The sequence below is a fragment of the Equus przewalskii genome, chromosome 1, assembly GCF_037783145.1.
Source record: "Equus przewalskii isolate Varuska chromosome 1, EquPr2, whole genome shotgun sequence".
Lineage (NCBI taxonomy): Eukaryota > Metazoa > Chordata > Mammalia > Perissodactyla > Equidae > Equus > Equus przewalskii.
Window position 1 is genome coordinate 140,312,202 of NC_091831.1, and position 17,582 is coordinate 140,329,783.

At 41.3% G+C, this 17,582-nt stretch overlaps 1 protein-coding gene across 1 annotated transcript in view; it reads right to left on the reverse strand.

The window, feature by feature from the left end:
- Positions 1 to 17,582, reverse strand: part of SLC27A2 (solute carrier family 27 member 2) — a 46,494-nt gene continuing 28,912 nt past the window's right edge. Inside the window, exons 5-10 of the mRNA XM_008513859.2 lie at positions 11,641 to 11,835; positions 7,623 to 7,713; positions 6,816 to 7,014; positions 5,083 to 5,180; positions 1,553 to 1,683; positions 1 to 470 (exon numbers count right to left, since the gene is read on the reverse strand). Coding sequence (XP_008512081.2) covers positions 294 to 470; positions 1,553 to 1,683; positions 5,083 to 5,180; positions 6,816 to 7,014; positions 7,623 to 7,713; positions 11,641 to 11,835 — 891 coding nt within the window. The 3' untranslated portion in view covers positions 1 to 293. The remainder of the gene's footprint in view (positions 471 to 1,552; positions 1,684 to 5,082; positions 5,181 to 6,815; positions 7,015 to 7,622; positions 7,714 to 11,640; positions 11,836 to 17,582) is intronic.

Genomic DNA, 17,582 nt, shown 5'->3' on the forward strand with positions numbered 1-17,582 from the left:
TCATACATCGGTGTTCATCTATTTTATTATGATTTAAAAAAAAATATTGCCCTCCTTCTAACAAGCTTAGTTTGCAAACACAAACAGTAGGTGCAATGGGAAAACAGTTCTCTAAATCTTTTCACTTGCAAAGGTTCAGGTGTAACTAAAATAAGTCTCTCCTTATCAGTACACATCAAAAAAATAGCACCTCATAATCTTCAGTCAAATTAAAGTTAGATTACATTAAGTGGCTGTACTAGGGCCAGTCAGTTTCTTTCTGGAAATAGTATGAGTTATCCTCCTGGGAATAGTCAGAGTTTCAGAGTGTTACCATATATGGCATTGTAAATGTCCTCAGTCAAAGGCACATACATTTCTGCTTTGTCTTCCAAGAAATACAAGGCATCTTTGATGACGGCAGGGTTAAAGCCCTCCTCCACGAGGGTCATTTTGCGGTGTTTAAAAGTTCCCGTGACCTCAATGGTGTCCTGAAAAACATCGAACGATCCACATTGCTGTAGTGTTTTGCAAACAGAGTAGGGTGCAGGGCAAGGGGAAAGGGTGGAGCAGGGGGACTGGCAACCCGTTGGCATCTGGCTCATTTGAGAGCTGTGAAAGTGAGTTTTGTATAATACTGATGCATTCCTGTTTTCAGGCGGTCCTTTGTGGAGGTATTTTCCATTCCCTTAAAACTTTAAGATCACCTGTGGGGAGAGGGGAGCTGCCGACAGTGGAATGTGGCACAGAGGAGTCTTGCTTGGTGAGCTTCAGGTGTTACTGGACTATCCTGATTAATGGTGGGGTGGGCTAGGGGTCATCTACACCAGACAACTCTGTTTTTTCAGCCAGTTTGTCTGTTAGACTTGTTTTTTTTTAGATTTGTCCATTAGATTTGTTTTTTATTCAATTAATAGGGGATGATCTGCAGAAATTTCAATTTTTACATCTCTCAGCCACCTCCTTGTAAAGCAAACGTAGGTGCTTTATGAACATCAATAGAAATAACTCTATAAGCTCAGCTATATCTGGTACCCTAACATTCCATCCTCAAGTCTTCAGCTCCAGGAGACTCAAAGAGCTCACAGAGCTCCAAGTCCAAAAGTGAGAGTGCAAAACTAAGTAAGGGGTTAACGTAAGGAAAAAAAATCCCTCTGGCAGCGATAGTTAAGCCTTTGGTGGTTCCAACTGGCTAATGATGCCCAATTAAATTTCACACCATGGAAAGGTGTAGGACTTCAGTGGATTTTTCCATTCTTTAAAAGCAGAAACAACAAATAAGAGGGTGGAGCATTTCTAGCTTACCTGTCTGTCATACCTCCTCAAACACAGACTTTGTGAGTTATTCACTAATACGACTGCCAAATGAACTGGCCTGTCATTTTAGAGAGAAAGGGGTTATGATTGGTTCCTGCTAGCTATATTTTCCGATATGTCTGCTTCCTTATTGAGCTTCCTGGAAAGGGTAATGAAAATTTGGCCAATGTGGTCGCCATGGTAGAAAGGGAGGTGTTCCTTAAGAGACAGGTGTCTCCGAGAGAAGATAATTGAACTTGATAACCAGAGGTCTCACCTGTATTCTTAGAAACCTGGGCCTTGCATAACTGGGCAGGTAATCGACAACATGCTTAAAGAATTTCTTTCCATCAAATTCACGGTCTTCCTTTAGTTTGATCGAGGCCATGCCAATTCGACCTTCGTGACCTAGAAATAAAGTGAGAAAAAATTAGATGTGTTATAGCTATTTATTTTATTCATGATGCTTTGCTAGTTCAAAGAAGAATGGACAGAGACAACATTATAGCAGGGTTTCTTTAGGATAGTTGGAATTTTTTTTCCAATATATGTTGAAGTTATTCTAAAGTGAATATAATAATAATAATAATAGCTCTATAGTGACTGAATCTTTATTATATGCCAGGCCCTCTCCTAAGTGTGTTTTATGGACTATCTCATTTAACTCTTATAACAACCTTATGAAGAGGTACAAATGTTATCTCCATTTTGCAGATGAAGAAACTGAGGCTTGAAGACATTAAGAGACTTGCTCAAGTTCATGCAGCAAATACGAGGCAGTGTCAGAAATTGAATTGAGACAGACTGGCTCTAGAGCCTGTGCTTGTAACCGTCATCCTTCTTAACAGCCTAGATGAAAAGACCCAAGTGAGAAACAGGTTGAACCAGTGGCTGACGAACTTTTTGTTTTGGATTCCAGTGAAAAGTCCTTGCTCCACCGTCAGGAATAACAGAGCTCAGGTTGTTCTTTAGGTTGCAATGCCAAGTCTGTTGCACTTCCAGGCACAAACACCACCTTTGAGACTTACTTATTTAATCAAGGTTCCTAATAGCTTTGCCTCTCTGCATTTCAGACAAGCTGCGGGACAGGAGGGTGAAGGCAAGGTGCAAGGGTGAGCTGTTTTGTGTCCTCCCGTCGATGCCCTCTAGTCCCAAGAGGCTGTGTTCCCTACAGAGAAAACGCGTCCTAATGGCTCTTTCTTCCCCATCAGGCAGGGCCGTAAGTGGAGAGGTGTTTAGAACAATTACCATTGTTTTCTTGTGAGGACTGTGGTAAATAGGCATTAATATATCTTCTACCTGATCGAGCAGACCCAGTGGGAGTCCAGGTCCACTTCCCTGAACTACTTAGCTGTAATCAGAGAGGAGGAAGGAGCCACCCTTTGTCACCTGGGCCCCAGCTTTCGAAATCTCTCCCATGGTGATTGTGTGTTTATCTATGGCTCTAAAGAAGGCAAAAAACAAGAGGGAAAATGAAAAGAAAGGAAACACACCCTTATATGATTTGTCTCTTATCTGAGGAAAGAAGGCAGGGCATCGGACCCTTTTTATCTAGGGGTCCCTGGAAGCTCTCTCAAAGGCACCTGTCTCAATCTATCTCCAAAAAGCTCCTTTTAGAACTAAGGCAGAGGCTGACGCAACAGAAATCTTCAGTGTCGACTGGCTTCTTGCTTCTTGCTCTAGCAGAGGCAATGCCCATCTGGGAGACAGATGGGCCTGTTGGGTCTCAGCTCTCTGCCCGTATCCCCAGAGGTTGGTTTGGAGCTAGTTCAGTTCCAGGGGGAAGGTTCCAGTCTACAGCAGTTCTGGCCAGGGGTTCTCTAGAGCTGCACTGTCCAATATGGGAGCCACTGGTCACATGTGGCTATTAAAATTAACTATAATTAAGTAAAACCAAAAAAACAATTGCTTAGTTGCACTAGCCACATTTCAAGTGCTCAGTAGCCATGTGGAGGATATTGGCTGCTATATTGGACACTGCAAATATAGAATATTTTCATCATTGCAGAAAGTTCTATTGAGAATAGAAAGTTCTAGAGAGTTATTGGGCAGTTCTGGTATGACACCTAGAAAAAGTCAACCCCATTTGAGGCCCAAACCTAGAAGTACCCTCCTGGTCCAAAGCTGAGATCTGTGGAGGCCTTGCTCAGCCCTCTGATACTGAGAATCACCCTTCTGGACTGACGCCTTAGCCTAGATAGACCTGCCGCATTTCTAGGCTGGAATGGGGCTGGTCTCTGCGTGTGGGAGATCAGCCAGCAGCACTTGTGGCATTGAGAATCACAGAATCTGAAAGCTGGGAGATACTTTAGAGTTCATCTCTAATCTTTCACTGCTGCAAGAATTCTCGTAGGATCCTAGGTGGACATCCAGCCTCTTTACAGGCCCCAGTTGGTAGGGTGTTCCCTACTTTAGAAGACAGCGCATTCTATTGTTGGTCCCTCTGGTTATAGTCAAATTCTCAGGCTAAAACTTGCTCCTGGTCATTTCAATCCATGGCTTTTGTTCAGTTTGCTGGAGCAACATGAACACACCTGGTCCTTGTTCCAAACATTTGAAAACTTCTCACCTCCTCTTCCTTGTTCTATTAGCAGTGGCTCCCACACTTTACTGGTCATTAGCCTCACTTGGGAATTAAAAGAAAAGACATGAAGGGCCAGCCCGGTGGTGCAGTGGTTAAGTTCGCACGTTCTGCTTTGGCGGCCTGGGGTTCCCCAGTCTGAATCCTGGGTGCGGACCTACACACCACTTGTCAAGCCATGCTGGGGCTCTAACATCTAGAATTAAAATGATTTCTTTTCATGCCAACCTTCATGTATATATTTGATAAATACATGTTTAGTATTTACATAGTTAAAATGAATTAGAGGCTGGGCCTGTGGCCTAGTGTTAACTTGCTCCGCTTCGGCGGCCCAGGGTTTCGCCAGTTCTGATCCTGGGGGTGGACATGGCACTGCTCATCAGGCCATGCTGAAGCGGTGTCCCACACAGCACAACCAGAGGCACCCACAACTAGATTATACAACTATGTCCTGGGGGACTTTGGGGAGAAGAAGAAGAAGAAAAAGAAAAACAAAAACAAAAAAAGAAGATTGGCAAGAGATGTTAGCTCAGGTGCCAATCTTTAAATAAATAAAAAATAGAAAAATAAAATGAATTAATTTTCTTGACAAGCTTAACTGCAGGGCTGAAGTGATCCTAATTTTAGTGATTTGCCTGAAGTCAAATAGCCAGCAGGTGTTGGAGCCAGGACCCAAAGTCAGACCGTGTCACTCCCCGCTCTGCCGGCAGAGGAGATCTGCAGATGAAGGGCTTGGTGATACCACTCCGTGTGATGATTTGGAAACTCAGTGGGGTGGGCTGGGGTCAGGAACCTGTTTAAAAGAGGAGTCTGGACAAAATCAGCTCCTTCTCAATTTTTTCTCCTAGCAACTGCACTTGCTCTTATTTGCATCTCTCCACTTAGAGACCAAGATACCATTTCCCAGCTCTCCAGCATGATGCATCTTTTCTCGAGGTGTGCCAAATGCAGCATGGGACCCTGCATCTCGGAGAGATCTGGCTTCCCTGAGAATCCAAGAGCAGCTGGGGAGCTGACCCACAGAGGAAGGCCCGGTTCAGATACACTGACTTGGCTGATTTATAATGGAAGAGAAACAGACGTAGGCCTTTACTCCCAGGTGGCTGAATGAGTCATTTGATCCTACAGCCAGCAGGAGAAAGAGATGACAAACTTTGCCCTGGGGTTAAAATCACGTTCAGTTACTGCATGGGTTTAGGCACAGGTTTATATTATCTTGTGTATACCTGGCACAGGTACTCCATAAACATTCGCTTCTTGGACAAAATCAACCAGTCCTATTATGTCAGCGACTTCAGTGGTGGCCACGTTTTCCCCTTTCCACCTAGAAGAAAATGCAAGGTTAGCAGAGGTCACTGATGGTCTCTGGCCCAGGTTGCAACGACAGAGAGCAGGTGTTTTCTCCAGAACTCTGCGGTGTCACTGCATTTGTCTTTCTTCCCTGGGGCCCCACAGTCTCCAACTTAGTTATAGGAGAGGCATCCTGCTTGAGGAATAAAAGACAAAAGGCGTAGACCTAAACAATAAAACGTGGAATTTCAATTTCGCCATGTGAAACAAGATACACAGAATGAATGTTCTTTTAAAACACAGGCTTGGCCTAAGAAAGGCACTAGAAATCAAAAATAGATCTCAATGACTTTCTGCTGGATTTAGGTCCCTCACTTTTCTCATTCACTAACTTTGGCTGCTATTTAATTCACTAAGTGAGCTTCTGTTTAATAGAATTTCATGCTTGTATTTCAGGGTCTCATGGCAATGAGAAAGCTTTTTTTTTTTTTCCAGGAAGATTAGCCCTGAGCTAACATCTGCTGCCAATCCTCCTCTTTTTGCTGAGGAAGACTGGCCCTGAGCTAACATCTGTGCCCATCTTCCTCTACTTTATATGTGGGACGCCTGCCACAGCATGGCTTGACAAGTGGTGCCATGTCCACACCCGGGATTCGAACTGGCAAACCCTGGGTCGCTGAAGCAGAATGTGTGAACTTAACCATTATGCCACTGGGCTGGTCCCTGAGAAAGCTTTTAATAAGAAAGAAAATATACTTTATTTGCAGGGAGACTATAATGTTAATACCAACCAGGTGCTAGTTCCCCACTTAATAAAGAGGTAAAATTTGTCTTACATTTAAAAACTCTTTATATCTCCCAGAAGTATCTTTTTAGTAACATGAAGCTGGCATAAAATAACAGTATGGATCCTGAGTCATGGGATACTAGAGATGGAAGGAATCCTGAGGATCGTGGGGATCCTCATTTCATGGGTAAAGGAACTGAGGTTGAGAAAGATCACCTACTTTGATAACACTGCTGGTCAGGGATAGAGGGGAGCCTGGGAGCTCAGTTGTCCTCATTCATATCCATGCTCTTTCTACTACAGCCAGATAACTTCCATCCCTTCCTCATTCACTCATGCAAAAAGTAATTATGTGCATCAGGCACCGTGCTAGGAGCTTGGGGGTGAACAAGCAGACACAGGGTCTGGGCTCAGTGAGTTAACACAGGAAGGAAGCTGATTAAACCAAAGCGTCCTGAGGCTGGAGGATCATATTCCTGTTGGGAATTAATTTCATGGTCCGTTACAATGACTTTCAAACTTCATTGTGCCGACCTGGGGGTTTTGTGGGAAACCACTTGGTTGAGGATGGAGAGTGGGAGGGAGGGGAGCAGCTGGGGGCTTGGAACCCTTCACCTCCTCTTCAACAATATCAGCACCACGTTAATATGCATTTGATTTTATCTGAAGAAAAGCCCCATGATTGGAAACAGTGTGAAAACTCCCTGGCTGTCCCAAGAATGACCAGTACCAACTGAGGAGAAACGAGAGGAATTGGACAGATGAAGCTATTTAGCTTCCAAAAATCAGAAGCAGGTTTTCTGTCCTATTTTCATCTGGTTTTGCTCAACCCAGTGCTTGTGCTTGTGTTTGTTTTTGGCTCAATAATTCAGAGAAACTAACCGGAATGTATCTCCAACTCTGTCGTGGAAGTGGATGAAATTTTCTTGGTCAATCATTAAGAGATCTCCAGTGTTGAAATAGACGTCTCCTTTCTTAAAGACATCTCTCAGTTTTTTCTTCTCTGTCTGAGCCTTTCCTCCAGCATAGCCGCTAAATGGTGCCAGTTGTGTAATTCTGCCAATCAGGAGTCCAACTTCACCTAAGACAGACGGATGGGAATTGTTAACTTATGTGCTAGCAGTAGGCACATTTTATTATTAACCTTTTCTTAAAATGAATGCCATACAACCTACTGGCCACAAGCTGACTGCAGGAAGTGTTGTTTTCCATGCACATGTACCCGTCCATCCACATACATCATAGACACACAGGTATGTGCCACACACAGTACATTATTCTATATGGCCACACATTTGTGATTTTTTAAGGCTAATCTTTTAGTGAATAATGATGTACACACTTAATTAGACAAATGCACAGTAGTTTAAGCTGAAAGGTAAAGACTCCCTAAAACTAACTATAGTTTTTACAATCATAATTACATATCTCTTCCTACAAAATGCTTATCTCATAATCAAGAAGTTGTGAAGCTAGGTTTCAAACTATAATTATGTTACATGTAGTGGTAAATTAGTACCTTTGGGAATTTCTGTAACTGTTTCTGAGAGTACAAACATAAACCCCTTTTCTTCCCACTCTGATAAATTTTGCCATACTGTTCATTTTAGCAATGACATATTAGTTCTTAATAATCACTTGGTGAAGGTAAAGCAAGGCACAGGTTCACTGAACACAAATCCACTGTACCTTTGGGAACTTTGATGCAATATCCATTTGCATCTCGGACAGGTTCATCTTTCTCCACATCATATTTAATCAGTTCATAATTTATGATTTTCTAGAAAAATTAAAACATATCATTTTGAACACACATTCTTTCACAATTTTTTCTTTTTTATTGTGGTATTGCACACATAAAGGATACAAAGTACACATATCCTAAGTGTACAGCTTGATGAGTTTTTACATATGCATACACCCATGTAGCTACAACCCACATGACGATATGAAACGTTTTCATTACCTTAAAATGTCGCTTCTTACCCCTTTCTGTCAAATTAACCATTATTGTGACTTTTATCACCATCAATGTCTTAAACTTCAAATAAATGAAATAAATAGATGCCTCTGTATCTGCTTCTTTTGCTCAACATAACGTCTGTGATATTCATCCATCCATACTGGTATTTGTTTCAGTGGTTTATTTTTTGTTCCTATGCAATTTTCCTTGCATGGATATACTACAATTTATTTATCTCTTCTCCTGTTAAGGAGCATTTGGATTGTTTCCAGTTTTGGACTATTAAAACTAAAGCTATGACCATTCTCACACATATTTTTGGTGGACAAATCACAAGTGGGTTTTAAAAATCTTGTATAACCTTAATATGCCACTGTTAGATGTCTCCCATTTCCAGGGACACATTCTCCAATGTACTTAAGGATCAGTAGTATAATTATTTCATGTCCATGGCTATAAAGTTATTAAAACTCCATCATATTTCATATATACTATAATTCAATGGCGTAAGAATTTAAATTCATGTAATTCAGTAAGAGCAATAAGTATATTATTTTCTCTATTGACAGAAAATGTAAATATGACAGTATTTAGATGTAATTACTAGCCATTATTGCTGTGTCCATTTCAAATTTGTATTCAGGTCTATATCACAAATTAACCAATCATACGCTTTGATAGTAGCAGACAACCATTAAAAACCAAGTAGCATTCACGGTCGACAAATGTAGATCTCGTCTATTTGCAAGAATGTAGAAAATCTGGGGGTGGTAGCCAATGCTGCTTTCCGCATCAGTTGAAGGGACATCTTCCTTTTTCTTTTTTTTAGTTTTTTGAAAAATATGGTTTTGTTTAAAGTAGAAAAACTGACAATAAAACATGGCAATCTTGGATGAGAAGCAAAGATCTCGTTATATACAGCACCAGCTTCTAAGGTCCTCAGGTTTGGTTTAAAACAAAAACTTCCTTTCAATTCATCTTTGAGGATCAACAGTAACAACGCAGATAGCTTGCACCATGCCTCAACTCAGCTTTCTGCCCTCTCTTGTTTTGAACTGCATTTAGCCTGGGTCTCTAAGGTTTGAGCTACTACAGGTTGGACTGAAGCTAACTAGAGAAGACTGACCCTCTCCACAGCAGGTCCAGAGCGGGGTAGGAAATAGATTCTTGGTCTGTAGTGGAGCTGCCCACTAGAATTTTCTGTGATGGTGGAAATGTTCTATATGTGTACTGCTCAACATGGTAATCACTAAATATATGTGGCTACTGAGTACTTGCAATGTGGCTAGTTCAACTGAAGAGCTGAATTACAAACTTTATTGACATAATTTCAATTTAAATCGTCATGTGTAGCTAGTGGCTACTGTATTAGACAGCTCAGGTGTGGAGCACAGAGCAGAGACCTGTAAAGTGTAGCTTGGCTGTCATTATCAGAGAGGTTCTTTGGACTCAGGAACGCCTTATGATCAGGCCAGAATATAAGGAATGGCATGACAATAATTATTACAGCTAACAATTATTCAGGGCTCTTATATGATAGGCATTAGGCTATATCCTCTAAGGGTTTTTTCATAAGTATTTAATTTAAACCTTTCAACACTCCTTTTCCCTTAAAACACTGAGTTTGGGCCAGGCACTGGGCTCTATATTTTCTCTTTTATCTCTGTTTTACAGATGGTGAAATTGAGGTCGAAGGAACATAAAGTGACTTGCTCAGGGTCACTTAGCTAGTATGTGATGGTGATGCAATTTGAGCTCGAGAGCCAGATGTCTTATGCACACGGATTACAGCCCTCTGTCCTCTGCTGGTCAGTCCCTGGGGACACAGGTTGCTTGGGAGCCCCGGTGTGGCTGTTTCATGGCCAGGCAGGATGGGTTGCTAGAGGCATACTGACAGCAGTGACTGCTCAAGCCAGTGGAGGTTCAGTATTCGCTGCTTCTTCCTGGAATTTTGCATACTGGTGGTCATCTGGAAGGCTGACTGCTCAAGCACGAAAAAGGCAAAGAAATTGTCTGGAGACCCCAGGCAATAAAATGAATGAGAGGGAAAAGAGACTGCTATGTGATCTGGCTTAAAAATTAGAAATACCAATTATATATCTGATGAGCGGTTAATATACAAAGTATATAAAGAACTCCTCTAACTCAAGACTGAAAAAACAAACAATCCAATTAAAAAATGGGCAAAGGATCTGAACAGACATTTTCCCAAAGAAGATATACAGATGGCCAACAGGCACATGAAAAGGTACTCAACATCCCTAATCATCAGGGAAATGCAAATCAAAACCACAGTGAGATATCACCTCACACGTGTTAGAATGACTATTATCCAAAACACAAGAAATAATAAGTGTCGGTGAGGATGTGCAGAAAAGAAAACCCCTGTGCACTGTTAGTGGGAATGTAAATTGGTACAGCCACTATGGAAAAGCATATGGAGGTTCCTCAAAAATTAAAAATGGAACTACTATATGATCCAACAATTCCACTTCTGGGTATTTATCCAAAGGAAATGAAAACACTAACTTGAAAAGATATCTGCACCCCCATGTCCGTAGCAGCACTATTCACAATAGCCAAGACATGGAAACAACCAATGTCTATTGATGGACGAATGGATAAAGAAGATTGGTATATATATATACAATAGAATATCATTCAGCCACAAAAAGAAGGAAATCTTGCCATTTGTGACAACATGGATCGAGTTTGAGGGCATTATGCTAAGTGAAATAAGTTAGACAGAGAAAGACAAATACCAGATGATCTCACTTATATGTGGAATATAGATTAAAAAAATGAACTCATAGATACAGAGAACAGATTGGTGGTTGCCAGAGGCCAAGGGTGAGGGGTGAGTGAAATGGGTAAAGTTGGTCAAAAGGTACAAACTTCCAGTTACAAAATAAATATCTCCTGGGGATGTAATGTACAGCATTGTAACAATAGTGAATAATACTGTATTGTATATTTGAAAGTTGCTCAGATAGTAGATCTTAAAAGTTCTCATCACAAGAGACAAAAATGTGTAACTATGTGAGGTGATGGATGTTCACTACACTTACTGTGGTGATCATTTTGCAACATATACAAACCTCGAATCATTATATGGTACACTTGAAATTAATGTAATGCTATATGTCAATTACATCTCAATTAAAAAAATAAGAAATACGTTTCTGGTGGAGTCACTAGGTGAACACAAATGTTCACAAGATCCTAGAACTGGGGTGCATCCCAGTTCTCTCAAAGGCCTAGAGAGTGGTTCTTAACCCTGGCTAAACAGCTTTTAAAAAACACTGATGACTGGGCCTCACCGCAGGACAACCGAATCCAAAGCTTGGAGGGTGGGGCCCTGCACTGGATATATAGAAAGTTCCCCAGGTGATTATGACGCACAGCACCATGAAGGGGAAATACGCTGTGTCACGGTGTACGGTAAACTTATGAAACTGGGAAACTTTAGGAGTTTTATCATATGCAGGTATAAATGGCATCATGAAGACTTCACATAAGTTGCAGATGAAAAAGGCATAGTGGGTTGTTATTCACAGAAATTAAGGTTTTTAACTTCGAGCACCCTGTCTTTTTGAGGTCATTGTCACAGAGAAGGAGCAAAGCCTCCCCTGGTGATAGGAATGGGACACGGCTCTGATGCTTCATGAATTTCCAATAATTATATCATCACGATGTATCTTTTAAGAAATCTCCAGATATGCTCTCATTTTTCAACGTACTTACCCTCAGTAGGTAGTTTACTCTTCCAACAGCACCAATTTTTCTTGTATAATTCGTAAAGGCGACATTGCCTTCGGTGGCAGCATAGAACTCCTGAATGTCAATGTCTCCAAATCTCTTAATAAATTCTCTCCACACATCTCCTCGCAAGCCATTTCCCAATGCCAGTCTCACTTTATGATCACGATCATTTGGTTTCTGCAGTAGAAGGAGGAGGAGACCAAATTGAAACATCTCTGGAGCCTGTACTTACATATTAATCTTTGCTTTTATGTTTCTACATATTTCTGTTGGTTATGAATTCACCTGAGTGCATGCCTTTTCTGTCCCCTCCACACACAACTCCCTCTTCCTTCCCAACACATGCAGTGTGGACCAACAGCTAGCACTCTGATTTAATAACCAAAGGCTTGGATTTTTCCATTTTGATTTTTAAGAGGCAAGGTGAGACAATTTGACGGAACTAAGTGATGCCAACATTTAATCCATATCCAATCTGAAGTTAGAATAACGTGTTGATTGTTTTCTTGATGGAGCTGGTGAGTCTCAGTGAATTTCCAGAAAGGAGGGGCCCCATGGGAAAGATCTGTTGGAGACTGACACAATCTGAAGAACCACCTCCACTTGACGATGAAGAAGAAAACTGGGAGCACAGTGCAAGGAGAGAGAGAGAATAATTTCCCACAGTCATTAAAGAGCAATACTGTTAGGGTCTGCTGGGACTGAAGAGAAGACTCTAGATCACGCCCTCAGATAACAGGTAGAACTGGAGGTCACAAGACCAGGTAAAGCTGAACCAAGACAATGAAACTGTCCCAATGGGATGTGAAGGGGAAGAGAGGGAGGAAGCTGGCTCCCAGTTGTCTTAGGTGGCCTAGGAGGAATATGCTTTATTACAAATAAAAATCACAAAGGAAATTCTGTTGGTTTTTTTTTTTTTTTTTTGGTGAGGAAGATGGTTCCTGAGCTAACATCTGAGCTAATCTTCCTCTCCTTTGTGTGTGGGATGCTGCCACAGGATGGCTTGATGAGCAGTGGGTAGGTCCATGCCCGGGATCTGGATCTGAACCTGCGAACCCTGGGCTGCCGAAGCGGAGTGCACATAAACACCACGGGGCTGGCCCCAGCAAAAGGTGTTTTGAATGTAAGAACTGAAAGGAGAGCTTGTGTTAGCAAGAGGGGTGGGGTTGGGACCAGCTTGCTTCCCATTCAACCATAATCACTTATGAGGCCCCTACAAATATGTCCAAACCATGGAAATTTTAATGATATTTTGTACAGTATTAATGAGGCAATTTACGTCCTCCAGGAGATCACAGGCTGGTTGGAGAAAAAGGTAAATAAATAAGTATAATTTTAACTTGCAAATTTGGTAATTCTCTGACCTTTAATCCAAGAGAAAACAGAATGGAATGGGGTAACAGTGCTAGGTAACTAGGACTCTCCTCTCACATCAAATATTAATTTCTTTGATGGAACAGCAACTTGCTTAAAAGAGCAAATGCTCTAAGGAGCATTTTCTACATTATCTCCTACTCTGTGAAGTCACTGTGAAGTGATTTTGGAATAAGATTCCTTCTTTGAAAAGAACTGCTCTGAGAGAGAGGCTGGCAGCTCTCTGATAAGGGGGAGGGCCTTTGATGCGGCAGTTAAAAACCATACCAAAACAAACCTTGCGTTGGTTTCCACTCAAGAGGAGCCAAGGAGCCAGGGGGACAGCTTGTATGCCTTTCATTCTTAAGTAGCTCCTTGGTCAAGACTAGGAGGTGAAGCTCTTTCAGGAGTCCTAACCGGAGACGTGGACAGATACTGGTCACTGACAAAAACTGGGCCCCTGGAGCAGACTTTCTGAGTAGGAAACGTGTAGAGAGAGACCAGGGGCCACATACCAGCGGTTCTTAAGCAGGGTGGTCAGGCCCCAAGAAGCCTTTTGAACTTGCATGAACTTGCATGACTGCAGACATTCTCACTGAGTGGGAATCTGTTCTCTGATTAAGCTCCCTGGGTCCAAAGGTCACTGAATCTATTCTCTTTTATAATTACCAAGTGCCTATCAGGGTCGGGGGAAAGCATCATTCTGGTTTGCCAGGGCCAGGCTTGGCTTATGCTTGTTGTCCCGATGTGGTTATCACTCTCAAGTGTCCCCATCTGGATGGTGAATTGTAGGGTCACCCTGTCCCTTAAGGCACTACTCTCAGTAAGGATTGTCAGCTTTTCAGAGATCATCCTTGCCTCCCACACTGCCGTCCCTCACTGCCACTCTGGGAATAAAACTTCACAAATATTTGAAGAATACTTATTTTTACTTATAAATAAATGCCCTGATCTGGGGTTTGCCTGCTCCCAGGCCTGCGTGAGATGCTCCAAAGTAGCATTCTGACATGTAAACCCGAGACCTTACTTATCCCATATGTAGCCCACGATCACCCATTTAGCTCATTTCTTCGTCCCAGTGGTGGTGAAAATCTCTCTCCCCCATTAGACTGTAAACTCATTTAAGGCCAAACCTCTCTCTCTGTCACTCACAGAGCTGGACCTGTGCTTTGCATATGTGCAATCGCTGCAGTGAAAGAAGAAATAAGCTCCACCGGGAAACCCCCAAGTTCCCGGTCCAACAGTTAATGGCAAGGACATGGGCACAAGGGCAGGGATTAGGGTGCGGGAGACCACAGGTGCCTGGGTGTGTGGGCGGCCGGTCAGCCTCACAGGTGCAGCTGTCACCTGCAGGTGGCATGTAGCTGGGCTCATAGTCACAATACCATGGGCTCAGTTTTCATTATGAGCTGAGGGATCTTGTTACACCAGCAGAAGGGATTAAGGCTGTAGGCTGGAAATGTTTGTGGACACCAAATGGAGATCCTGGAGCCTTCTGAGATGTCTGGTTCTCACCTAAACTTTCACTCACCAGTGGCTAAGAGGACCAGGGGGCCTCAATTTTCCTTTCCCACAGGACAGAGTGTTTCCTAATGACGAGAGCCACTCCTCAAAGGAGCTGTATTTTAGGTGAAGACTCACTTGCTCATTACTCTTTAACAAGGATCAAACTTTCCATTCCATGTTGGAAGTGAGGTCAATCCTACCTGGGAGACTTCCATCCACACTGGGATTAGATGGCGGATGAAGGGTGAGAGGTCAGGGCCATCAGAGAGGAATGTAGGGCACCCGGTAATTAGAGGAAGCAGAAAACGTTTTCTGGGGTCTTTGCTATGTGTCAGGCATGGAACCTGCATGATCTGACTTAAGGTTCTAAGGAATCCTACTGAAACATGAGCAGTGATAAAGTATTTGCTTCATATTACACTTGAGAAAATGTAGCCTTGAGTAGCTTAAAATAATTTGCCCAGGATCACACAGGTAGCAACACAGTTGCTCCAAGATTCAAATCCAAATCTATGTGACTTCGGAGAGCACTCTTTTCCTTAATTAAAAAAAAAAAATGACACTCACATAGTTTAAGAATCAACTAGCACTGAAAGGCTTTCAAATGAAGAACGCTCCTATTCCACTCACCTGTCTTCATCTTTGCCATCAGTTTACGACCCAGATGCAGACACTTTTAACCCCTGTACGTGTTTCTTCTTATTTCCATATTTCTAAATTAAATGCTTATATCACTATCTTTTGATTCAACATTTTTAGCTGTTATTTATTGATTTCCTGTTGTGCTAGATGAGGATTAAGCTCTCTCCCATTTTTCCAGTATCACAATTTTTTGGTTAAATCAATATTCAATGCTCACATTATTCTGCCCGTGCTATACCACTGATGAGCCAAGAAATATACTATGAACAACTTCTTGAACAAATGTTTGTTTTTCCTGGAATTTTAACTGCCTGCCTGCCCATTTGCTTCATTTTTGTAGTTTCTATTTGTAGGTCTTTCTTCACGCTTCAACGGCCTCTAAATACAATGTGCCTCACGGTGAAATCTATCAGACCACGCAATTTCCTTTTTCCCGTCGTGCTTCCTTTTATCCTTCTGCTCCAATCTGGATGAGTTCACCTCTCTTTCCTGGCTCCTGTGTCTTCTGCTCTCTTTTTTCACTCTCCTAGTTGGATGGAATTTTCTCTAGTAACTTCCAAAAGGACGGTATATAGGAGGTAAGTTTTTTTTGAGACTTTGAACGTCTGAAAATATTTTTACTTTATACTTGATCAACAATTTGGTTGGATATAGAATTCCGGATAAGCAATAGTTTTTACTTAGAATTTTGAAGGCACGGCTCCTTTCTCTTCCAGCTTGCAGTGTTGCTGTTGGCAAGTCAAATGTTGTTTATTTTTTTTACCAACGAACTTTTTAAGTTTATTTGGTATTGTACTTTATTAAGCAATCCATTTTTTAAAAAATTGAGGTAACATTGGTGTATAACATTATATAAATTTCAGGTGTACATTATTATATTTCATTTTTTCTGTGTAGATTACATCATGTTCACCACCGGAAGACTAATTACCACTATCACCATACACATGAGAAAATCACCCCTTTCACTCTCCTCGCTCCCCGCTTCCCCTCTGGTAACCACCAATCCAATCTCTGTCTCTATGTGATTGTTTGTTATTGTTTTTATCTTCTATTTATGAGTGAGATCATACAGTATTTGACTTTCACCCTCTGACTTATTTCGCTTAGCATAATACCTTCAACGTCCACCCATGTTGTCACAAATGGACAGATTTCATCTTTTTTTATGGCATAGTAGTATTCCATTGTGTATATATACACCACATCTTCTTTATCTATTTGTGCCTTGATGGGCACCTAGGTTGCTTCCAAATCTTGGCTATTGTGAATATTGCCACAATGAACATAGAGGTGCGTACATCTTTATGCATTCATGTTTTCATGTTCTTTGGATAAATACCCAGCAGTGGAATAGTTGGATGGTATGGTTGTTCTATTCTTAATTTTTGAGGAATATCCATACTGTTTTCCATAGTGGCTGCATCAGCTTACACTCCCACTAGCAGTGTATGAGAGTTCCCTTTTTTTCACATCTTCTCCAACACTTGTTATTTCTTGTCTTGTTAATTATAGCCATTCTGATGGGTGTGAGGTGATATATCGTAGTTTTGACTTGCATTTCCCTAATAATTAGTGATGTTCAACATCTTTTCATATGCCTGTTGGCCATCTGTATATCTTCTTGGGAAAAATGTCTATTCAGATCTTTTGGCCACTTTTTAAATGGGTTGTTATTTTTTTTGTTGTTGAGATATGTATGAGTTCTTTATATATTTGGATATTAACCCCTTATCAGATATATGATTTGCAATTGGTTCCCAATTGGTATGTTGTCTTTTCGTTTTGTTGATGGTTTCCTTTGCTGTGCAGAAGCTTTTTAGTTTGATGTAGTCCCTTTTTTTTATTGTTTCCCTTGCCTGGTCAGACATGGTACTTGAAAATATGCTGGTAAGACCAACGTCAAAGAGTGTACTGCCCATGGTTTCTTCTAGAAGTTTCATGGTTTCAGGTATTACATTCAAGTCTTTAATCCATCTTGAGTTAATTTTTGTGTATGGTGTACTTTCATTCTTTCGCATGTGGCTGTCCAGTTTTCCAAGAACCATTTATTGAAGAGACTTTCCTTTCTCCATTGTATGTTCTTGGCTCCCTTGTCGAAAATTAGCTGTCCATAGATGTGTGGGTTTATTTTTGGGCTCCTGATTCTGTTCCATTGATCTCTGTGTCTGTTTCTGTGCCAGTACCATGCTGTTTTGATTACTTTGGCTTTGCAGTATATTTTGAAATCAGGGAGTGTGATACCTCCAGCTTTGTTCTTTTTTCTCAGGATTCCTTTGGCTATTTGGGATCTTTTGTTGTTCCATATAAATTTTAGGATTCTTTGTTCTATTTCTGTGAAATTGTAGATTTTCTGTGAAATCTGTATGGACATTTTAACTATGTTAATTCTTCCAATTCAAGAACACAGCAGATCTTTCCAT